Source organism: Equus quagga, chromosome 18 (genome assembly GCF_021613505.1).
Source record: "Equus quagga isolate Etosha38 chromosome 18, UCLA_HA_Equagga_1.0, whole genome shotgun sequence".
Lineage (NCBI taxonomy): Eukaryota > Metazoa > Chordata > Mammalia > Perissodactyla > Equidae > Equus > Equus quagga.
Window position 1 is genome coordinate 15,628,115 of NC_060284.1, and position 25,647 is coordinate 15,653,761.

The 25,647-nt window shown below is 35.3% G+C and overlaps 1 protein-coding gene across 1 annotated transcript in view; it reads right to left on the reverse strand.

Moving 5' to 3' along the window:
• The window catches only part of ADGRL4 (adhesion G protein-coupled receptor L4), a 106,580-nt gene that overhangs the window by 25,764 nt on the left and 55,169 nt on the right, over positions 1–25,647 (reverse strand). The window contains exons 3-11 of the mRNA XM_046645735.1: positions 23,054–23,206; positions 16,433–16,582; positions 15,632–15,699; positions 14,639–14,818; positions 14,344–14,527; positions 13,143–13,259; positions 8,983–9,188; positions 3,515–3,688; positions 2,000–2,203 (exon numbers count right to left, since the gene is read on the reverse strand). Coding sequence (XP_046501691.1) covers positions 2,000–2,203; positions 3,515–3,688; positions 8,983–9,188; positions 13,143–13,259; positions 14,344–14,527; positions 14,639–14,818; positions 15,632–15,699; positions 16,433–16,582; positions 23,054–23,206 — 1,436 coding nt within the window. The remainder of the gene's footprint in view (positions 1–1,999; positions 2,204–3,514; positions 3,689–8,982; positions 9,189–13,142; positions 13,260–14,343; positions 14,528–14,638; positions 14,819–15,631; positions 15,700–16,432; positions 16,583–23,053; positions 23,207–25,647) is intronic.

Below are 25,647 nucleotides of genomic sequence, written 5' to 3' on the forward strand. Positions count from 1 at the left end.
CCACTTTCTATAGTGCTTGATCACATTAAAATATCCCTGTCAAGTGTCAGTTTAGGATGTACTATTCCCAGCTGATTTCTTTTAAATCTATGCTTCATGGATGTGACGCATTTACCCATCCTGTGACAGAAGGAAGTTACCGTTCTTGTTTAGAGATTTGTACTTTTTATACATTTATGTTATGTGATAAATTGTGGCTTATTCACATGTAAACCATGATATCTTAGTGAATATGTTGTGATTTAAGTTGATTTCTGTTTTTGAGATGCCTTTACTCTCCTTTATTTTATTTATGCTCAAAGAATGAAAATTACTGTTAATACTATGCTAAACAAACATAACAAACATTTTGATTAGTTGACAAATGATGAATTTGAAAACAGCCAAATGATTGATATATTTTACAAAAATATCCATTATAAAGTCACTTTAAGCTATAAGATTTTCAGGTAAATCTGAGATGGATTTCATTTAATATTATTTCTTAGTACTTACTTCACACCAAGAACGGGAGTTAGGCTTATAAGGAATAACAGAACAAGCCATTATACATTTCTGTATTAATAGAACCAGCACTGTCTATTACTGGAGAGATAACTTAATACACACTTACATACCTATTGCACTTATTAAAACAGAGTCTAATTCAAGCATAACAAGTTATAAAATATATCAGAGAATATTATAGACAGTTGGGAACAGAGGGATCACTGGTGATTAAAATTTGGGAACCATTTTAGTGAGGAAGTGAGATTTGAAATATCGCTTGAAAACGGGAAGAATTTGATAGGTGAAATAGAATTGAAAATAAACACTATAAGGAACAGTTTGGGGTGAGGATGATGCTGGGACAAAGCTGAAGGAGGAGATAGGCATTGTAGGATAGAGGGAAGTATATAAAATGGAAAGGTGTTATGAATACCAGTGTCAAACAAAAAACAGATATGGAGTCTATTGCCTAGTGTATGCCATTTAAAATAGATGCTTTGTGGCATCTGATTCAGAAGAAAACATTGATAACTGATGGCTAGTTTTACTACTTGAAAGATTTCTAACAGGGATGGAAATATAGAGGCAATTTAATGTTTTCTGAGAATGCACCTCTCCAATCTCCAACTGCAGGGAGGGTAATGGACCTGGGGCTCCAGGTGCTGCACCTGGAAAGCCACTGCTGTGTTCACATTTCCCACAGGCCGCTGCCGGCCAGTGACTGAGCACAGCGGAGTTACTAGGACATTCCTGTTGTTGACAGACAAGGATTCCTCTGCCATGTGACTCTGGCTCATGGTCTTCTCAAAGGACTCCTTGACAACCACGCTGAACTTTCCTTAGAACTGCACTGCTGTGTCAAACACCTCCACCCACTCATCCTTTCCTCCTTTTCTCCATCGTTCAGAGTCAGACCTGCATCTTGGTCTAATGGCTCTCCTCGTCTCTCTTCCCATTTTCTCTCACAACCATGCCGCCTAATAAATTTATTGCGTATTTCATCCCATTTTAGTGTCTGCTTCTAGGAGGACGCAGACTAACACAATATGGAAACTATTTGGTAAGGCCCTACATCAATAATGGAGGGAAATGGGTAGTTAGGGAAGTGCAGTTATGAGGGAGAGCCAATTTATCATATTTCAGCCTATGAACGCTGGCTGCTTTTAAGTCCCTGTGTTAAGATAATCTTTACTTCCAATTCTCTCTCTCTTCTGTCTTTATTTAATATCCACGTAAAAACAAAGCAAAAAAAGTTATTTCTTCAGTTTGTTACAAAGTTTTCATTTGTCCCAATAGTTCATCGTAATGAGGGACCTTGTGGCTAATGGAAGTGGTAAGCAGGTTGCTTAGATAAGTTGACATTATCAAACTTAGAAAAGACTTAAGAACAAAGCATATAGAGTGTTTACCCCATTAAGCCCTTAGTTATAATTCATGTTTCTATGACATATGTATTTAGGAAAGTACAAATTCAGAAAATAAACAGAGAGACTAAGAACAAGGTACATACCTTATTAGTATTTGTGTTGATCCCAACGAGAAAAACAAGCTCAGCGAGGAATAAGTTACAGCAGAGATTTTTGTGAATTGTTGTCCTGGTGCTTTGAATTTCACTGAAGAACCAGAAGGTGAAAATGCATATGGCAAGGCAAATCAGTGAAATAATTATTCCTAGTTGAGTGATCCTTGTAAGAATATTATAATCTTTAATACCCTAAGGGAAAATAATAATAAAACTGTTAAGAGAATAACTCAGTAACTTGTCAAAGAAACTGCAAATACAATGAACTTCCTTTTTAGGTGAAACATTAATCAAAATGTTCATATAAATGGAAAAATACAAATGTGCGTTTAGATGAGAAGAATTTCATACTTTTGAAAATGCTCAATGTTCAAAGAAATCTGATATAAATCATGTAGCACTTTAAAAGTTCTATAATTAGTGATTTTTTTCTAGGCATAGTATATATTAGTATATGATTTAACAATGTTATTGTCATCAGTTCCATGATATCAGAAAGGCAATTCATTATTGTAATGTGAAAATGCTTAATTAAAACATTCATCAGTGGTAAGAACAAGCTGGTTCTATGCAGCGATTCATCTAAAACAAAGGTATTAAACCTGTTAAACAGAGGTATCAGAAATGCTGACTATATAGACTATCAAAGTAGTATAGTTGAAGACTTTGAAATGGGAATGGTTCATTTTATTCTAATCAGATGAATATTTATTTTTTATATACAGAATAGAGGCTTCTTTGCTTATTTAACATTCAGAAAAAAAATCATCTTTATGACTGACATTATGGTCAGGCAGATTTATCTGGCCACTTTATATATTTGATGGCTTCTAAGTATATGTGGAAATAAACCCGTGATCTAATAAAGACTATGATACGGAGATATAAATAAGAAATTATATAATGTAAAAGTAAGATATTACTGATGTAAAATGTATATTATAAAGCTTTTCACCTAAGAAAGGTTTTTCATATTTAAATCTTATGGGGGTTCTACATTATTAAAACACGGTATTAGTTATAAATGTACCAATACTTATTGACCAAATATTTTTGGTCAGTATTTCAAATATTGTGTCAAGTATTATCAAATTATCTAGGGATTAAATTTTCAAAAATTATCAAATATTAGCAAAGTATCAAATATTTTTAACTAATTCGTCAAAGGCCCTTAAAGTCCACGATACATTAAAATGGTCCTTAAAAGTAGCATTAAAAACTAAGAGTCAATGGGTAGATATTTAAAACACAATCTACTAGATATTACAGTCTAGATAAGTCCTAGACTAAAAATAGCCTAAAATCCAGACTAGATATGTCATAGAAGGCAGGTAGGAAAACAAAGACTAAAAAAAAAGATAATCTTAGGGTTTTATCAATTAATGAAATATGCTATTTACACCCAAAGAAAACATATAAAAATTAATTATTTTTTCCATTGTTGCAAAAAAAAGGAAAAAAGAACAGGCAGATATATAAATATGAAGTGGAAAATTGCCTTACAATGGAAGGACCAGAGGACATCAAAATTGCAAAATGTGTCAGGTGGTTACAGCGGCACGAGGTGTGGGTCTCATTAGAGTATGTCAGCTCGCAGCCCTCCGAGGACCAGCTGCCGTTCATGGTGTCAGGAGAGTAGTTCCAAAATGCACACTGACTCCTAGAGTTATCTGTGGTCTGAAAAAGAGACATTTTACTGATGGAAAAAAAGAGAAAAAGTTACACATATGGTCATATTTAAAATACCATTTTGCATATCAATATAATCAAAACCGTGCCCACAAGTAAAGCAGAAAGTCAATGCTAATACACGAACGCTGCTGTTATGTGGGAGCATTGAAGTTTATGTCGCAAAAATGCTATACTTTATCAATCCTGTGTTGTGAGAATTATTTACTATCAAATGAAATCATGCATATGTCATTTAGAACAGTGCATGACATATAATTATCATGTTAACTTCAATAAAGGTTTACTGAGTATACACTAGATATCAGTCTTTGATCTGGGTGCTAAAAATGCAACACTGGACAAAACAGAAAAAGTATTTGCACTGTTGACCTTACATTCTAGTTAGGAGATGAGAAATGATGAAAGAAGAAAAATAAGCCAGGGAAAAGAAAAAGAAAGTAGTCTGCAGAGGACTTTCCCATGAGATGACATTTAAGCAAATATCTCAGTGAAGTGAAAGAGTGAGTCCTAAACACTTGGGCCCAGAGGGTTCTGGACAGTTGGAATGGAAAATGGAACTGTTGTGAAGTGAGACTCAACAGGATCTTCCAGAAACATCTAGAAGCCAGAATAGTTTGAGCACGGTGAATGAAGTGAAGAGTAGTGATGACATGATCAGAAGTAGACAGGGACTGATCACATAGACTGCAGGACGGTTGTTCAATGAGTAGTAGAGCTCTCTTTATCATATATTTATATTAACTAATAATAATATGATACCTAATGCACTGTAAGTTGTAATAACAATTTATTCATAGAATGTTGAACACCCTATACTTGTATCTTGTAGAAATAAAAAAGCTATTTATAATTATATAACAATTTACAGTTAACTAGGTGTTTTCTCACCTGCTTTGTTTAATTTGATCCTCAAAAGAGCCCTGTGAGGTAGGTATTGTCTTAAGTGGCCAAGAGATGTCAAAACTTATATTCAAGACTAACCATTGATAAGTGGAGTAACAGCATCAAACCCAAATCTTCAGACAACTATTTATTAAAGAAAATATCAATTGAATATCAAATATGTGATAGACACTATGTGAGGAGCCAAGGATTCTCAGTTAAAAAAATAAAGCATCTGTCCTCAAGGAGGGTAGAAACCCAGATGATTTTTAATACAATAAGACAACTGCTTTAACAGGAAATATACTAAATCCAACACTTGGACCAACAGTTGGAACACTGGCGAAGATGGACTGAATTTGATTGGGGTGAGTCTAGGAAGACAGCGATTGAGCTAAAATTGGAGAGATGACAAGAATTTTTTCAAAGAAGTCAAGCTATGTGAAGAAAACTGAAATTCTATATCCAGTTCCCTAAAAGCAGCCAGGAAAATGCCCAACCCCGCTCTTGATGGAAAACATAAGCCAGAGGAAGCAGAGGGACTCTGGAATTGGGGAACCAGAGTCGTCAGCTGAGAGTGTGAGCGCCATTTAAAAAACAAGGAGTTCTGTGAGAGTCTACATGCTGAGCCCCACATCACCCGCCACATTTTCCTCATTCCCCTAATCTTGCAGCCAAGCTTCTGTCTTAAGGCAGGAGACTACAAAGTTTCTTTCGTGAAACTGATAGACCCAAGGGAAATGACTATTAGGTAGTGACCTTCAGGACCTTCCAATGCAAAGACTAGAAACCAGCCTGAGGGCCACTCTCTAGTGAAGCACATCACTGCCACAAGCCACCTGCGTGTGCAGTCATCTTTCAAAGGCCTCATTATTAGGTGTGAATGGACAGTCATGAACCGCCAAACCTCTGAGGACGAGCTCTAACATGAAAGACAGAGAACAAAGGCAAACAAGCAAACAAAGGGAATCAGAAGCAACACAATATTGAGAGCAGAAAACAGTTTTTTTAAAAAAAACAAATAATATCTCAGAGAGAGACGCTGCATCCATTAAACAAAAGCAACGATAAAAAATAAAATAAGGTTTTCAATGATAATTAAGTATAACGTTGAAATAAAAAAATGTTGGCAGAAAAAAAGAAATTAAAAATGGTAAAAAAAATTAAAAAAACACCTTACAGGCTCAGCTGGGAAGTCTAATACTCAAATAATAGGAGTAACAGGAGAAGAGTATAGAGACCCCAGAGAAGAAGAAATTACCAAAGAAATAATATCAGAAGATTCCCCAGAACTGAAGGCCATTCATTTTCAGACTGAACAGACATCATGCCTAGTACAATTAACAAAGACCCACACCACAGTTCATCTTAGATCAGAATTCTTGAGAATAAAGATAAGATCTCAAAGGTTTGAGACAGAGGAAGACACTGATCACATGCAAAAGACTGCGTATTTTCAGTAAAATATTAATTGCATTCAACTTCTGCAGGTTAACTTTGAAAGCTAGAAGACAACTGAGCAAGGTCTAGAAAATTCTGAAGAAAAAATGATTTACAATTTATAACTCTATACCATGGACTTTATCTAACAAGTATAAAGATAAGATACATAGATCACCTGAAGGCTCAAAAAACTGGCCTTTTATGCACCTTTTCTGAAGAAGCCACTAGAGAATATGCCACCAAAATACAGAAAGAAAGAGGAAACATTGGCTCAAGAAAACATTGAATCTGACACAGGAGAGAGATTGAGTTGCATGTCCAGGATGATGGTGAAAGGCATGTCTGGGCTGATAGCTGTGCAGCAGGCCGAAGAGTAGACCATGTGGACAGGATCAAGTTCACAGGGGCTTAGGAAGGATGTCTCCAGGACAACAAATTAGCTGATAGATAATCTTATGGGTTTGAATGTTTTGTGGGGAGATTTATAATACTGGAAGAAAGTTTGCGGACAAATCAGCAATGGATAAATTGAAACTAAGCAAGGTAAGCTAGAGGAGTTTACTAACATTGGGAAAATGGTTCAGCCTCATGATTCAGTTGTGAAGAACACATACAAAATTATAATAATATGCTAATTAAAAACTGATTTAGCCAAAAATTTGATGTCAGCATGAGAGGATGGATAGTTGGGGGGAGTGTGTGTATCATGGTGGAAGATGTGTGTAAGCAAACTAAATCCAAATTTTCCATAGACAGAAGGCAATAGATAATATCTATTTTCTAGAAACTTAAAATGAACAGGATTTACTGAGTTTTGGGTGAAGGAGATACAGGGCCGATAAAGAATGTTTACCCTGTATGGTAAGAAGTCAGAAACTTGAGCCTATTTACTACGTGAGACACTGGCGCCATCGTGGAGAGATGCAGGAAAGATGAGAATAGGGATGAAACGTAATTTCCTGGTTGGTGGATGGAGGAGGAGTTCAGAGGACAGGATTGGGCGGGAGAGTATCACAGCTGCCGGAAGCATGGCTTCTGGAGGAAGACTCCGTGGGAATGAGACTTTGTTCTACCAGTCGGTTGCTGGGTGATCGTGGGCAAGTTATTTAATCTCTGAGTCTCAGTTCCCTTATCTGTAAAATGGAGATAATGGTACATGACTCATAGGGCCCTTGTGAGGATTACAGGAGTTTTTTTTTTTTTAAGTAAATAACTTATAACATAGCCTGGTCCACTATAAACACTATATAAGTACTGGGTGCTATCATTATTATCATTATCATTATCAGTATTGTTATGAAGACTACTACTAATATTCCTCTGAGGTAATAGAGAAATATATATTAACTGGTGAAGCTGCAAGCAAATAAATTATCAGGGAATCAGAAAACTGAAGGTGTTCTATAGGCGATAGCTTCTATTTTTTCAGAGAAAACAAAACGGGATCTGATCTAAATTTTATTCTCAGAGAGAGGGGAACCAGGGGTTAGGTAGGTGTGTTGTCAGCACAACAGGATGAAATTTGATGGTACTCATTCCTGTGAATGGGAAAAAGATTTGAACAGAGAGGAAGATTAAGGACCATCAAGTTTTCCCATTAATTATGGTGAAGAATTTTTGTTTAGATGTGTATTTTGTTTTGTTGTCATGTCAAACAGAGATGAGTCAAGTGGGCTGTCCTTGGCCTCTCTTCTGCTGCCAAAACATTCCTTTAATAAAAACTGTAGAAAACCCATCAGACCACATAAAAGAACAATGTTTGGACTGTAGTGTCAAAAGGTCATTTGCATTCAGCATCTGAAAACGTCTAAGTTTAGTTTCCATTCTTAAAACATTTCACACCTTCTTTTTCCCTCAACATAATGCCTACCAATGTTGAAGTTTGAGCTACTATATTCTTGCATTTCCTATACATTTGTTTTCTCTCTACGTTGGATATCTTTCTTTACAGTGAGTCATCTGTATTGTGTGTAAGCGCGTATGGTCTTTTTGCTCCCTCTCTCCCCCATAAACATGCAAACACAATCGTTCAGCTTCAAGTGTTCTCCGAATGGAGCGTACTTTAATCACATATTAGGAGTGAAATTCAGTTGAAAGCTCAAGAAACCATCAACTGCAAAATGGCAGCAAACAAGCCATGATTTTGAGTTTCCCCATTCACTTTTAGGAATACAAAAACACTTAAGTTCTTGGTTATTTTTAATCATTTTTTTAATTGTATAATGTCAATAACATATGAGTTTAAAAAAAGATTTAGAATAACAATAAAAGAGCAAGATGGTCTCAGCTAATTTCTTTATAAAATATTGTAAACTTCTCTGTGATTTTATTTTAGTCACCAGCCAAATCCCTGCAAACATTATTTTAAATGACAATTATTAACCAAACACTTCCCTCATTACACGAGTAACATTTATCTCTTTGGCTCTGATATGTTTTTATAACTCCTTCCTTGAAAGTATGGAGACTTCTAAAAAGAATAAGTACTTAAAAATAAAACTGAAATGTAGCTTAATTTCAGAGAATCAAATATGTGAAATTGTTTGGTGTTTATTAGAAAGGTTAAAGAGCACTAAGTGTACAAAAATATTTTAAAGATAAATTAGTTGAAACCATTTTATTATTTTATTTTAATTTTGAATCTTTTTTTTTTTTTTTGCTGAGGAAGATTTGCCCTGAGCTAACATCTGTTGCCAATCTTCCTCTATTTTTTATGTGAGCCGCCACCACAGCATGGCCTCTGACAGATGAGTGATGCAGGTTTGTGCCCAGGACCCAAACCCATGCCTCCAAAACAGAGCATGCCAAACTGAACCATTAGGCCACGGGGGCTGGCCCAAACCTGTATTTTTAAACTCAAGAACTCACAGCTAATTAAAGTGACACAGCAAAAAATGTCCACTTCTGTGAATGTTTCACAATCATAACCAATAATCACCAGAAAAACAACTTACCTTTATGTGGCTTAACGTAAATGTTATTTTTTCCAGTTCATACAATGTGGGTGGGTTCGAGCTAATTGAGACCGAAATTACTGAAGAGATGACTCTTTCTTCCTCTTCAGAATTATCATGACTTTGAGATTCCAATAAGAGGTTGTCAGATGATGAAAACAAAGGACCAACACTCTTATAATATAAAAATGCAACTGTAGCATTGCCTATCAATCAAATAGGTGTATTTAGTGAAATTCTTACAAAACAAAAATGTATTTAAGCTCTTAAAATAAACATGAAAATTGAACACACAAAATTTTTACTCTAGGGGAATCATACAAATACCCAGATACTGAAATGTGAATCATAATAAGTACACGCCTACATCATCACATCATATTAAGACATATTCTCTGACCTCTATGACTCTGAAACTGATCATGGACTGTAGCATCCCCTTTGTACAAACTATATTTAAGAGAAAAAAGGCTTTAGATAAATTTACATCCAAATAATGATTAAGAACCAAAGTGTGAAATGTATTCACTGGCAAGATAAAATTTGAGTTATTACTTCATTGTGCAAATATATGAATTAGAAAGATATTGGGAGAAAATTATCACTGACTTACAGTATTAAGAAAGTTTAGAATTGAACGAGTTGTGAGATGCCACTGAGTTCAACCTCATGTCCCCTGAAATGTTTCCTATTTAATATTGATGACAGATAGTTGTGCAGTCCCAGGGTAGGAAATGTATTGCCTTTTGTGGCAGCCATCTGTCCACGCTCCCCGACACTCCTCAAATGCAGTACATCTGCACACGACCCAACACTAGAAACGTAACCTGATCAGTATAGCCTATCAGGTGATTATCTTTCCCTTAGCCTGGACACTACACCTATATTCACGGGTCTCGAATTACCTTGGTTTTCGTAGCAGCTTATTATCACTGATACTAAGTGTATGAACAACTCAACAGCTAGATCTATTACCTTTTAAAATTCCTGTTTCCATTTAGGTCATATTCCTTCTCTATTTGTTGCACAGAATTATGAACACTAAATTTATAGCTTTAGATTCCAAATTTACTCTTGGAATTAGAAGTTCTGGTTTCAGTCATTGCTCCCACTCATGTGGCCATGGGTAAAGCAGGTAACAGCTTTGAACTTCAGCTTTCTCCCTCAGAAAATGATGGTGGTGAAACTCAGCCTAGCTATTTACTAGGATAAGGTGGAGACCAAATGGAATAATACATGAGAGAATCTTCTGCAAAATTTAAAATGCTATAGTCATACGATTACTGTTATACTTATTAATTAGAAACATGATATGTTTGCTTTCGATCCTTGGGCAACTTAGGAAGAACTCTATCATATTCATTTGTTCCCTCAAGTCTGTGACACAAGGAAATAATTTGACAAGCATAAAATAATCAAAACCGTAAAGACAAATATTGATAATACTATCAAAAACATGGGACTATGATACAAGGCTGGAACCCTCCACATCACAATATCACACCAATAAATAATATTCTTTGGATATGGTTATGTGAGCTAGAAGTTGCCAAAGTGTATTGCTATTCATGTTTTCTATTTTAATCTAAAAAGGCACCACAAGAGTCACTGCTAAGAGCCTTGCTAAAATTCAAATACATTACATAGAATATTTTCCTGGACTGCCAGTTTAGAAAATTTATATCAAAGAAAGAAACAATGTCAGTATAACATGGTTGGGCTAGTGAAATGATGATGACTCTAAGAGATGACAACTAGCCCAGTCTTTGCTATGGACAGACCACGACCTGAAACAGGACCCAGAAAACTTTTCGGTCAACTTGACCTCACCTAGTTGATGAACCAGCTTCTGCAACAGAGATTTCTCAGAGGTTGCAGTGTGAGATAGTCCAAAATCAAAGGAAGTACCAAAAAAATAAGATGGATTTTAAAACTCTATTAATCACTCTTATCCTTTCTAAAGAAAAATCTTTATTTAACAGCAATTTTTGACTTTGGGTAAAAGGAGATTCATGCCACAAAGAACGCTCCAAAATCTCTTTTTAACCTCCTTTCTGAATATTGTTTCAGTATTTGTTCATTCTCACCATTTCATACCTCCTTTTTTATTTTCCAGGAAGACTAGCCCTGAGCTAACATCCACCACCAATCCTTCTCTTTTTGCTGAGGAAGATTGGCCCTGAGCGAACATCCAAGCCCATCTTCCTCTACTTTATATATGGGATGCCTGCCACAGAATGGCTTCATAAGCAATGCATAGGTACGCGCCTGAGATCTGAACCGGCGAACTCTGGGGCACCAAAGTGAAGTGTGCAAGCTTAACTGCTATGCCACCAGGCTGGACTCTGTACCTCTTAATTCCCATGATTTCTCACTAATTCTAGGCCTGATCTAGTTTTTCTCTCTCTTATCAGATCTGCACCTTCTTTCAGTAAACTAGGAGTTCATTCTCTAATGACAGGGACTAAGATTCAGTCTACTAAAAAAATTAAAAGTCCACCTGTGCCTCTCTTATTTACCTACCAATGACACTATGCAGCTTTTAACTAATGCATGTTTTTATTAACGGGTTTTGTCAATAAATGAACAATCGCATGTAGACATCATTGAGCAAGTCTCATCGGTTGTTTAGACTTGCCCTTATTTTTAAGATGCAACCTTGAGGAAGACAAATTTTCTCCCTCCGCTTTCTCAAGAGCTGATATTACTGTCTCTTTCAAATGCCAGAGTTTGTATCGTGATCATTAAATGTAACAAAACTACCACACACTCAGACAGGATCTCTTTGAAATATTAATTCCATGACAATTTCCACATCTGCACTATAAGTACTTTCAATGTCTTTATTCTCAACTTCTAAACACTACTCAAATTGTCTTTGAAAATACAACAGTTGAACACATTCTTTGCTAAATATTATATGTGTACTTGGGTAATTAGAATATGATGTAATAGAGGATGAGCCAGGGGTTCAGTGGCAGTACGGCTTAGTTATTTTTGCTTTGTTTTATGGCCATCTGTTTCGTGCTTTTGAACAAAAAATGACAAAGAATGGAGAGGATGATATCAATGGATTAGAAAAGAATCCCACATTACTATAAAAGTTTTTTTAAAAAGATGTTTTCTAAGAATGAATGTGCAGCATGTTTTTTAACAATAAAGACAATATATCATTTTATGAAATGGTATCCTTAAAGGGAACATATGTGTGTTATTGCATATATTTTTCATTTGTATTTATGACCCCCATGCATTCTTTGAGAAAATATTATAATTCATATTTTCCTGAGGTAATATATTTTGACCTATAGGGGAACAACAACAACAAATCTACTACCAGCAGAGATTTTTTTTCTAAGTCACTGCACTAAGAGAGCAGAAAAACAGTTAAATTAAAATAGCAGCTGCTAGCTTGCCTGTGGTTAGGTGACAAGGAAAAGGCTGGTCAGGTCAAGCCTGGTTTCTTTGCTAACTGCCTCCATTCTAGTGCAGGTTCTGTGCTATCTGTTGACGTCCATGGAGACAAATCTGTTAACTTCTTTGTGCCTTAGTTCCATTATACACAAAATGAAGAAATTAGGGTAGATAGTCATTAAATTAATTGCTAGTCCTAACATTCTCTGGTTCCATTTCTTAATCCTGCCTTTAGTTTAGTTGGACAGTTTACTGTAAAAAGACTCAGAAATGAGAAGTGGAAGAGAAGTCCAAGCCTACACAACAACTTTCTGTCTTTTTACCATTATCTCTATTTGTTGTCCTCACGCAATGACAAATTCAGTCTCACGATGAGGAATATGAAGGATTATTGAAGAACTACTAAAAGAACTCTGTGGAAATTATAGCATCTATTGACTGCTGCACAAAGAGTCATAAAATCACAATTCTCCTGTATATTTTTGTTAGAATCTTAACAATATCTGACAGTTACAGAGGGTGGAGGTAAGACAAGAAGGATCTAGACTTGTCAGATCCTAAAATTCCCCTCAGGTATTTATATCACAATAAAAAGCTCAAGTACAAATATGCAAATTCTGGATATAAACATAGACTATTTTTCTATAGGAAACCACATGTTGTATGCACATATGATACAATCAAATGCATGATAAGTATTTATTGCAAATCACTGATACACTGTAATAAGGTAATCAATGTCCTACCATCTGAATCATATGCAGATTTTCTCTTTGGAAATATCTTTATATAATCTCCGTCGACATTCATATGGGGATGAATATGTTTCATGTGATACGAATTAAAAAAGAAAGCTTTGAGAGCTGAAACAAAACCATAAAAATCATGAATTCTCTGAAATTAATCAATGTATTTATTTAATTAGAGACAATTTTGTCCATCATCATTGTATTTCAACTTCTTATTTACGGTGGGTAGAACAAACATATTGTGAACATGTTTCAATGTTATAATTTTTATCTTAAAATCTGATTCAAGTTTAATTTTTTGATTTCACTATGGCACTTATGGTTTAATTTTATCTTTATTGAATTAAAGACAAAATATGTATGGACACAAGGGAGCTATAAATCATAATTACTAAAGCAAAGACAAGCAACTACAATGTCTTAGAGGATGATATCTACAATATAATTTACGAAGCAGAGAATGATTGAATTAAATTCTTGAGTGGTAATTTCCTTATCTGGTGTATTTCCATTTTTTTTCTTGCAGGAACATCATAGAAATGTAGGCTCTTATATATTAGTCACAATGCTTGCTACTTTAATTTGAGTAAGTGGTGAATCCTGATGAGATAATGATTTCTGTATATCTACTATTGCATAGCAGGATGTCACCCAGAAAATATAATATAGATGTAAGCAATTATTATTTCAGAAAATGTACCTTGTTTCCTCGGAACAACTTTACAGGCATCCTCAATTTGATCCAAGATCCTAATATTGTAAGTATGAGAGTGCATGAAGCAGGAAACATTCTAATTTACTATTTTGATTGCTTCATATTATCAAAAGTCAAAGGATTCCTAATGAGAAACTTAAATATACCACATTCAGAAAATCTGTCTGTAACTATCACTGGTCAAGGTAATAAGTCATGAGATGACTAACTCAAAATGACAAGGCACTAATGTATTCTGAGCATTTAAATGCTGAACAGTTCAGGACTAGGAAAAGGCGGAGATGGTAGGGAGGGAGCAGTGCTTATGCATCCATCTTTTTTACTTGTACTTCATTCATATCACTTTTATAATATGCATCACTATTCATTTCTATATTGATAAAACAACTGCCAATTTAACAGTATTTAAAATACTTTCCTTCCCTTTTGAGAATGGCTTGTTTGGAAAACTCTACTGCTTAGAAATTGACCTTAGCTTCTTACCTACATCACTTGAATTAGCATCAAACTGAGTGGTCTTCTGGAAGTTCTGAGATATCCTTAAGGTAGCTTGTTCCGCAGTATGCATCAGTTTCATAAGATGAGTTCTTCTACGATTCACAGATAACTTGTTCCAAACTATAAATGTATCTTTTTGAACAAAATTATTCACAGTTTTTACAAATTCCTGTTGAAAAAAAGTATGTATTTTAAAAATGTTGGAATCTTACATTAATCACAGATATAAGAAGAATTTTCAAGCTCAATTATATTAAGAGTTAAAGCTCAACATACTTACAGTAAGAGTTGAATTAGAAAGGGCGTCCTTGGCTGAGTTGGTGCTATTCACGTAACCCAGCAATGGGGATGATTCAGCTAATACTTCTATATATGTAATTATATCCGTTGGTGACAGATCTTTCACAGAATTTCTATAGACTTCTTGTAGCAAAGCCACAGGTTCTTTTATGGGTCTAATCTGAACAAAAATGAGTCCAGAAAAAGAAAACCAATTTAGAGTACTATTGGATCTTTTCAAGAATAAAGTTGCACGTTAAATCTATTCTGAGTTTGGTTTTCTTGTCCTACACATTAATAAGTTATTAGACTAAACCTAAAGCATACCATGCAGTACTGAAATCTGAAAGTATTTACAAAAGGTCAGCAAATAACCTAAAGTGAACAGAAATTTCTTCTGAAAAGAAATAGCATGTTTGAATTGACAATTTTTTAAGTTAAGCTAGCTTTTAACAGTTATAACAATTTGAGGTATATTTCAATCAACTAGAGAAAATTCCTTACAAGGTGATAAACTAGAAATTTGCTTTAGCTGATAATTACTCATGTTGAGATTCATACTTTCAATCAAATGACAATAATTTTACGAATGTCCTACTTTATCTGCTCTTTGAAATTTTTACTTTGAAGTACAAAATCTAGTTGCATTCAACTATGTCTCCTTAGAATGTAGGAATGGGCCTGGGGTCAAAGTGTGTTTTTACTATTTTATTCATCAAATTTCTCTACACTTTGAAAAGACTTTTCCAGTGAACTGAATAGTGAAAAAGTAACGTAAGTTAAATATGTAACAGTCTTCTTCAATACTTTGGGGATTTTCAAATTAATCATATCTGCAGCTCAAACAAAATACTTAGAGCTCTATACGTTAGTAGTTTCAACTCTACGTGAAGATCAACTGCTTGTTACTCTATAAAATGTGACATTGGAAGGATTTTAACTGAAATCAAAATGTCAAAATAAAACAAACTTATAATTCCACTAGTCTACTTACTTTTGTTAAAGTTTTATTAATATTTGCAGCAATGCAGACATTGTCTAAATGGCAGTCTGCATTCACTTCTGTAGAAAAAGAAAAATTATATGGTAAGTTTTAAAAAATATTTTTTCCTAAGATGATCATATTGATTCCACTGATTTTGCTCACTTATTTAAACATTAAAAACACATTTTTAACATGTTTTATTTTTCATTTTATTCATTAAAATTCATTTATTTTTAAAATTTTTCATTATTGTTTGTTTTACAATTTTATTCATAATAAAAATTTTTACTTTTATTCATTAAAATACACAATGTTTCATGGAAAATGGAAGACTGTAGTTACACTAAGGAATAGAGTATGTTAACTGCATAAAACATGTGGTCTACACCTTCTATTAAATAAAACAATACCTTTTTTTATTCTTGTTTCATTTTATAGATGATAAGGGAATATTGGCACATTTCTTTTTTTTTTTTTTTAAGATTGACCCTGAGCTAACATCTGTTGCCAATCTTTTCTTTTTTTTCTTCTTCTCCCCAAAGCCCCCTAATACGAAGTTGTATATTCTAGTTGTAGGTCCTTCTAATTCCACTATGTGAGATGCCACCTCAGCACAGCTTGATGAGTGATGCTAGGTCCACGCCCAGGATCTCACCTGGTGAAACCCTGGGCTGTGAACGTAACCACTTGGCCACTGGGCCGGCCCCTGGCACATTTCTTAGAAAGAGTAGCTCTTTGATACTTCACAACTGTGCAATACATATTTACGTAGTTCTTTGATAAAATTTAAACTTCAATAATATGATTTACCTTGACAGTAAGTGCCGTCATTAGGTGTGAACTGTGATTTTCCTGTGGATGTCTGATAACCTTCCTTGCAGGAGCAGTTATACCCACCATCCACGTTTTCACACACTGCGTGATCACCACAGGCAGCGGATTCGCTGCACTCATCTATATCTGGAAATATTTGAAAAATTAAATTTTTTAGTTAGTGCTCATAGAGTTACTACCTTGTTGATGATAGTATTACATACGGTGAGTGATTTCATACCAAATTTTACAAGAAAGCAGAGAAAACCCCATCATTTGGAGAATGACAAAGCAAACTTAGCTGCACGTATTTTTGTATTTTTTTAACTCTGATTTAATTGACCCAATTTGACAGTGTTAAATCTCATTTAAGGACCAAACTCTTAAACTGTTTTCTGAATAGCATGATTCATCAACAAGGTCATTAAAGTAATTTCCATCATTGACAATGTAACATTTAGTCCTAATTTAATCAAGACTCAATTTTTAAAATACATTTAAAATTTTTTGCTTTCTAGTATTACACTAAATTGATTGTAACAACTCAGTTTAGAGTAGTCTGGAGGACAAAACAGAGTGGCCCATTTTCTTTCATTTTTGCATGTAAGTTAACCTAAAAATTACGATGTAGCAGAAGGTGTGATTCAATTCCCTTAAAATTTTACCACAACTTATTACTTTTGTTCAGGTTATATTTTATTGTGATTCTCAATGTACGGCCATCATAGATAAGGTAACAAATTGTACAGCATTAAGTCTTAGATTTTCAGTAGTCATATATCAAAGCCACAGTAAAAATGCTACATTATAAGCTTGTATAATTTATATTCTTAATTTAAAATTTTACATACTACAGTGAAACATGTCTTAAAGTTATAAATATAGTATAAATACTCTGCCAGTAGGCAGAATTCCAATAGGGAACGATTCCAAGTAACTGAAGAGTCCAGATCATTACCCTAAATTAATGCAAAGATTTTTGTGTTCCCCACCTAGCTCTGCCATCTTAGAGCTACTCTAAGTGGCACAATACTGTTTGCCATAAAAAACGGGGGAGTAATCAAAGTCCAATTTAAAACGTCATCTAGCTAGTTATCTTAAATGCAGCTGATCCTAATTTCTCACTTTAAAGATGCAATAAAGACACAGAAAAACATTAAAACTCACACCACGAAAAACTGGAACTGACAATAAACCTCTTGCCAAATTCTTGAAGAAATTTCCATTAGCTAGAAAGGTGATGGTACTAGATTTAAGAAGACAATTAACAGCCCAGGCCAGAAAAAAGGTAGAAAACCCCTTGTTCTCCTGCCAAGTCTCTATATTCACCATCTGTTCGCCACAGAAATCCAAGTACACTACTTTTAAAGACCCAGGAATGCCGCCCCAGTACCCTCACCCTCTTCCTCTCACTTCCATATATCCATGTTCAGAAACTGCCGCTCACACACGCACACACACACGCACACAAGGCAGAAAATAAACTAGAGGATGAGTAATGGCAGACTGACTTGTAGGATATGGAGAACCATCAGAGAAAGCATTCCAGGTTGGGCTGAAGAAAAGGATCCAGGTGGGAGCGCAGATGAGAGTTATTATTTTTCATGAAATCCATGACGTTAGAAAAAATATGAAAAGCAAAAGACTAGTCTTTTGGAGCAATGCTGAAAAAGCAGCATGTGCCATACCCAAACGGGGAAAACACCCCAAGGAGGGTGTGAACAGACCTATGAAGGATCATAAACAGAACGATTCATTTCATGGATAAGAAAGCTATGTTTTTGAATACCCACATTTTGTACTTTTAGACGCCTTCTGTGGCTAACAGGAAATAAGGTATTGATTTCTCTCAATTTCCAAATTATTTAAAAGTGTAACTTTTCTGGGGAACTTCATCCCAAACTCAAAGTCTGAGCAACACATAAATCTTGGTTCTACAAACTCAATTTCCATCTTCCCGTTTACAGTTTGGACACAGGTATATATATCTTGGTGCTCAAGATTGACTGTGCTCAGCTTTCCCCTGTGTCCTCCGCACCCTGCTGTGCTTGTGCTGGGGTCTCTGCTCTACTTCAAGCCCTCCCACCACCACTCGCTCAGCTGCCTGGTATCCATCACGTCAGCCTCGGACCAAGTAGAGTATTTCAGATTCTGAATTCACTAAGTGACAAAATGTTAATCTGTGAGGATAATAAGGAGGTAGTGTCCTAGGAGACTAGCATTCAAAATTAGGATTCTACGAATCTTTATATTCTGACTCCAAACGTTATAAAAGAAACATCTGACCAAAGTAATGCTTTTCAAACCTTAAACATCCCATCACACTAATGTTTTCCAAATTGCTTATACCTTCCTGGTTTATACTTTCATTTCCATAACTTACTACTAAAATTGTGGAAGCGAGGTTTGTTGAATCGGATAGCATTCTTATTCTGGGCCTCAGCAGTAGTTTATTGATTTTAACTTAGTAGTGGAGTGCCTGACTACCACAGCCAGCTGCAGGCCGGGGCAGTGAAAGAGCTTCCACTAGCCTCAGTCTATCACTCTATGCCCCTCTGCTCCCTATAATATGGAGAGAATCATAAAATATTGAAGGAGTACGCCACGCCCAAAGGAGATGAAACCGGCCTAGCCAAAATGAATGTGACTGCCATTTTGCAGCAAGATCCATGCTAACTTCTCTTATAATCTCTTGCAGGATTGTGACAGATGTAATAAAACCACAATGCATCCTCCCCGCTACAGGTAAAGGCCCTGTGGAAGACCTTAATTCAAATCCTGACTCTAATACTCATTAGCTTGGTGATCTTGGGTAATATTGTAAAAAATATTTTTTAACTCAAAAGAATTATTTTTCATAACAAATGACCAAATGCATGTGAAGCTGTTTGGAGTGGTGCCTAAGATATAGTAGGTGCCTGATATTGTCATTGGAGATCAGGTCCAGTGATTCTATTTGTATTGTGTGTTAATAGCAGGAGCCCTGTGAATACGTAGGTTTGGAGAAAACAGATTGATAACGAGTGTCTCACTAGACTGCCATGTCTTGGTATTCCCCGGAGCTGTAAAAGAGCCAGAGAACCCTCTCCCTTATCTTAATAAAAGCTAAATTGCTACTATGTAATTACTGCGGTCAAGCTAGAATTGACAAACCATATTTAATAACTGATCCACTTTTTCTATAAACAACCTAATACTCGACTTAATACTAATAACTTGATTTCACTAAATGTACGCACACCATAACAATCATTTGCTTGTTTTGCACATCAAAAAACTCATTTGCTACATTTTCATTAATAAGGTCATGCTTGTTTTTCATGTCTACAACGAGCCAACCCAGCGGTATTTTATCATAATCATCTTTCAAAACATGACCATATGATTGTTTTGATTCTTAAATTTTCATCAATAGCTGAATTTTCTAATGTTGTTTAACTCACAGACTGCAAAGAAAAGATAAAATGTCCAATTACTGGGAGTAATTTGCAAAGACGAAATTAAATGCTAATATTATTCAAAGCCATGAAAATATCTAAAGTTACCAGAGCGCCTAAGGCAAGAGAATGTAAAAAATTACAAGCAGTAAACACTGCTCTTCAGCACTCGGTGAACGTGGAGTTCTTGGGTTCTACTCATCTAGCCGTGGGAGAATCACTTTATTATTAGATGCCTCAGTTTCCCCATCTGTGAAATTCGAGTCTGGAACTAAGTCTCTTGGGAACTGGGAATCTGAAGTTCTGGTTACTGTGATGCCAAAGGGAAGAAAAATGTGCACAATGCCAAACCTCACTCAAAGCTTTCTGCAACAAAATTCCCTTATCTGTGGAAAATTGTATTTGAATATAGACTAAAGGCAAAGAATTTTGCTTGGGTCATTTCTGGCCCTGAATTGGAGTTTTTCATTATTTACTTATAGAGGTGCTTAATGACTATAATTACCAGACATGTCAAATTTAAGGATCAGCTAAACGTTCAAATCAGAAGCAATACACTACAAGGGGATATAGTAATGTGAAAAGGGAATAGAATTATGGTTTTCTGTTCAAATTCCCTGAGGATTATCATAGTGCGCAACGAAAATTACTACACACTGGGGAAAAAAACAGAGAAAGAGCTGCTCTGCTTCTCAAAAAGGCTTAATCCTTAACGACAACAAATTGGTGAGAAGTAACAATTTTTCAGAGAAGGAGTTTTTTCACTGAATAATCCATCAAACAAAATAGGTAGAAACTGAAGGATTCTATATTGGGTATTGAGTCTTAATATAGTCGCTGTGTTTACTGATTACCTAAAACAGGTAAAAAGGGAATTAGCAAAAACTTACGGCCACTCCACAGTATCTCAATGATAAATGAGTATTGGGAGAAAGAGTCTTAAATTACAAGTACATAAAATGTTGGCATTCAATCATCTTTGCGTCTGTGTGTTTTCTCTGTGTCTGAGATTCAGTTTTTTCTAATACAGGAATTCTCTACTTGTAAGAAACACAGACAGAAAAATATAGCCCTCTGTGAATTGAGGTGTATGAAAAGTAAACATGATCAGATGAAAAGACAGATATCTTCTAGAGACAAGAGGGAATGGAGAGCAGAGTTAAAATTGTATTAAATTCCAGTGATTAAGACATTACAAGTTAGATTTCTTCACTAACTGGAACATGTCTAGTAAAGCTTACAGAATGACATACTTAGAACTTAACTACTAAAGATAACATAGATGCATTATGTAACAGTCTAAGACTAGCAATGAGAATCCAGGCTTGAGAAGAACCAATAGTGAGATGCTGTCAGTTTTCTGGGCAGAACTTCATAGATTCCCGGTTCCTGAATATACGGTAATGCTATTCCAATACAAAGGTTTGCTGCAAACACTAAAGATAAAATTATCGTTCAACAGAAATAGCATTATTTTCTCATAGTCTACATCTTTTCTGCTCTTGCAAAGCTTGATCCACTGTATTTGCATGATTCAGATCAACGTGCAAGATTTAAATGGCCCGCTCACTTTAGTCTCCTGTGGAAACGACAATCGCTTTCTAGACACAAGACTGTGATTCTAACCCTCCCTTTCCCCTAAATGTAGCCTTGGACCTGGAGTAGCATTGCACTTCCCTTGGCTAGAAAATGAGGAGAATAAAATCTTCCCTGCTCACATAGCAGACTAGATGTTATGAACCACAGGTACACAAGACAGGATAATTTCTTTGAGACTGACATTTCACTGAGCAGTTTTCTTCGAGCATTATCTTCTAACTTATCGTGTATTAATAATAACATTGCCAGACTTCTCCTTAGCTTACTGATAAGAATCTCACTCGGGAGGTAATCCAAGGCTTTAATGTGCTCTAGATTACCTTGGATCTGTCTCTTTATCTACATAAAGTAGAAGCAGCACTATATTCCTGTCCGTGTTGCATAGAGTTCTGAGTTCCCATCCCGTATCTACCCCTGGCTCTGTGACTTAACTCTCAGGGCCTCAGTTCATCTATTGATTTTGTAGATTATTGTCAATCATGATTAATTATACTAGTGGACAAATCGGACAATTTTTTAGAAACCAAAAATGATTAAGATGATTTATAATTTATTTTCAAAGTTAAACTCCTTGGCTTCGGAGAATTTGCCTCTGATCTTTTTTTCTCAGACTGTAATCCCAATTCTATAGGATCTGGTAAACCCAATGCACGATCTGGTAAATCCTTGGACCAAATTACAATAGAAGGATATTTAAAAACATCTTCTACTCTCTTCAGACTCAGAATTACATTTCACCTAGGGAATGAACTGAAATTATTATCCCTCCAAAGGACATTTTGGTGAAACTAAAATGGTTTTCTAAATAGAACTCTAGTGTTCAGAAAAACTTAAAGCAGGGGCCAGCCTGGTGGCCTAGTGGTTAAGTTTTCGTACTCCACTTAGGCTGCCCAGGGTTCGCTGGTTCGGATCTTGGGCGTGGGCCTACACACTGCTTATCAAGCCATGCTGTGGCAGGCATCCCACATATAAAAATAGTGGAAGATGGTCACAGATGTTAGCTCAGGGCCAATCTTCCTCAGCAAAAAGAGGAGTATTGGCAATGGATGTTAGTTCAGGGCTAATCTTCCTCAAAAAAAAAAAAGAAAAGAAAAACTTAATGCAGATCTGAAGTGTCACTAACTCTCAGCAGACAATAGTAAAAGCACTAAGACAATTCTTTCAGAAATAATGCCTTCCTGAACATTTTCTAAGTAAACGTAAAGCCCATCTCAGAGTGCATATTTATAAAAGCAGCAATATCTTTTCACACAAATGATATTTTCTTGAGTTAACATATTATTTTTAAGTGTAAATATTTATCCTATTCTGTGCTACCGTGGTATATCTCATAATTTCATGAAGATTTTTTTGTAAACTGCTTGATTTTTTTTCCCCCAAAATCGCTTTTTCTTATATTCTTGGATAAATATTCCATAGTAACTGGTTATACAAAGCTGGAGAACTACAGGAATTAATGAAGCTTCTGAAAGTATTTAAAGTAGGGTACAATCAGTGACTGGCAGAATTTGGGTGGAATATAATTGAATCTCTGGAGCAATAGGAGATAGGTACAAATTTTAAACGAGAGAGTTGAACTTACCTATGCAGATGGTTCCATCATTAGTGATAAACCTCTCTTGGTTACTGCTGGATTTAAACCCAGGCACACACATACAGTAGTAACTTCCCTCCGTGTTAGTGCAGTTAGCATGTTCACCACAGGACTGCGTCAAATTTCCACACTCATTGTCATCTGCGGACGGAGCAATTTAAAGCATTATTATTATATAGCTGAGATGAATTCCTAATATTTTCCATCAGTATTCAGAGATTTTGACTGTTAAATTGTTTAAGGTAATAAAACGTTTATTTCTAAGACAAGTTCGTACTGAAGAACCCACATTCCACGTTTGTCTTATTCTTGTTTAAAATGTGAAGTCTTCTTTGTAGCTGCAAAGCCAAATAGAATCTCTTACTTCAAAAGTGCTCAATATAGCCATTGAATCTATATTGGCATATTTTTCAAATTCTATATGTAATTTAATTATAATAACGTCAATCAATCTATACTCATTTGTGAATTTATATTACTTTTTATAATTGGTCAAACGCATATCATAAGTTAAAAATGAAAAATCAGAGCTTTAAAATTGACATGCTCTAATCATGTACCATTTCTTTTTATTACTTATTCGCTGGAAGAATTGTGCATTGCTAGGTCTGCACCCCTTCATTGGTCCATTAATGCATTTATTCAATACTATATGCATTATATTGTCCTATAGAAAAGTACACAAATACCAAAAAAGAGAATTATATCATGATCCATTGTCCTTACCGTTATGCACTTATAATACAATTTCTAAGAAAAGATATAGATTCATAAACCCTTTATAAAAATCAGAAAGCAGATTTATATTATCTGTCAAATAAATGAAATAGAAAGGATTAGGATGGGCTAGAGGAGAAAGAGAATATTTTCAGGTGACATTAAATCCTGTTGTGGGTTGAATTGTGTTTCCCAGAAAGACACGTTCAAGTCTTAATTCCATCTCTGTGAATGTGACTTTATTTGGAAATAGCATCTTCTGTGCTAGTTTGTTAGTGGAGCCCAAGGAAACTAATAGACCCAGCTGGCCAATCTGGGATAGGTGAGTATCAGTTAAGACAAAGAGAAGGAAAGTCATCATAAGGAATACAAAATGTTGGGCAAAGATGAAAGCAAAGGGTAGCTGAGCCATTTCTGAAGGTAAAGGGAAGCCTGATTGGGGAGCACAGAGAGAAATCATAGGGGAATGGTTGTAAACACAAGTCAAGTTTGAAAAATGTCTTGTATTTTGATTCTCCCTTTTAATCAAACCAAGTTTAACTTCTTTTTAAAGAATGAACTGTACAGCATTTAATTCATACATAGGCTATTGCACACATACAGTGATAACTAAGAGTTGGAGACCTTCCAAATGTTTTACAAATATTAATCACTTGATCCTTACATAAACTGTAGGAAGTCGGTACCATTGTTATCCTCTATAACTGAGGAGGAAAATAAGGCATAGAGAAGAAAAGTGACTTGCCAGCATCACATGGTCATTCAGGTGCAGAGCCAGTTAGTTTGGCTCCAAAGGCTGTTTTCTTAATTGTTGCATCCTGCTGTCTCTGCGAGGATCATTTTAAAAAGTCAAAATGTAAGATAAGAATGTATTGAATGAATTATGGGTCTATTGTGGGAGAAGGAAAGATATTAAGGTAGCGATTTCAGAAGGTAAATAGAAACTTTATATTCTATCTTTAACTTAAATTTTATTTCCACTTATCCATTTTCAAACATTACAGATAGAATTAAAGAAGCTAACATATGACAGACAGCTTGAGGAGAATTCCTCTCTCTTTTCACACATAATTACTATGGACAGGTCAGGTAAGTTTGCAAATCCCATTCTTCCAAGATATTCAACCTATTAGTTTCATCCCATAATTTTACCTTACTATTTATATGTGTTATCACTTTGACTTATTATATTAATTATAACAGGCCAATTGCTACAAATATTTCTAAATATGTAACAGCTCAGCACAATGAAAGATTTGTTACGGCTCCAGTCAGAGACTAGGATTAGTGTTCAGGTCGATGGTGTGGCTTCTTCCACAATGGTTCAGGGACTCGGGCTTATTTCATCTAATGGCTCCACCACCTCATAGGGCCTCCAAGCCCTCTGTATTCATCCAGGTGGGGAGTGGGAGTCGAATAGAGGGTAGGAAAGTTATGAGCCATGGCTATAAATGACACCCATCACTTTGGTCCACATTGTCTTCACTAGAATTCATTCAAACAGCCACACCTAACTACAAGAGACGCTGGAGGCCGGCTGCGTGCCCAGGAAGAAGAAAGAAGAGACTGCGAACAGCAAGAGTTCTCTGCCAGACTTATTCTTTCACAAGGATAATGATACTCATATAATGAAACCAGATACATATATAGACAAACATCAAAAAAGTTACCAAATATAAGAAAATCATTTTGATTAATACCAAACCAAAATAAAATAATTGATGGGAACACAAAAGGGAAGATAACATTATACTCGTAATGCTATTTTAATTTTCTTAATCAAAAAAATCATTTGAATTAGGTACATTCACTGCATTAATAGCTTTTACTCTTTCCTTGGCCAACCATTTATTTTACATCTGTTT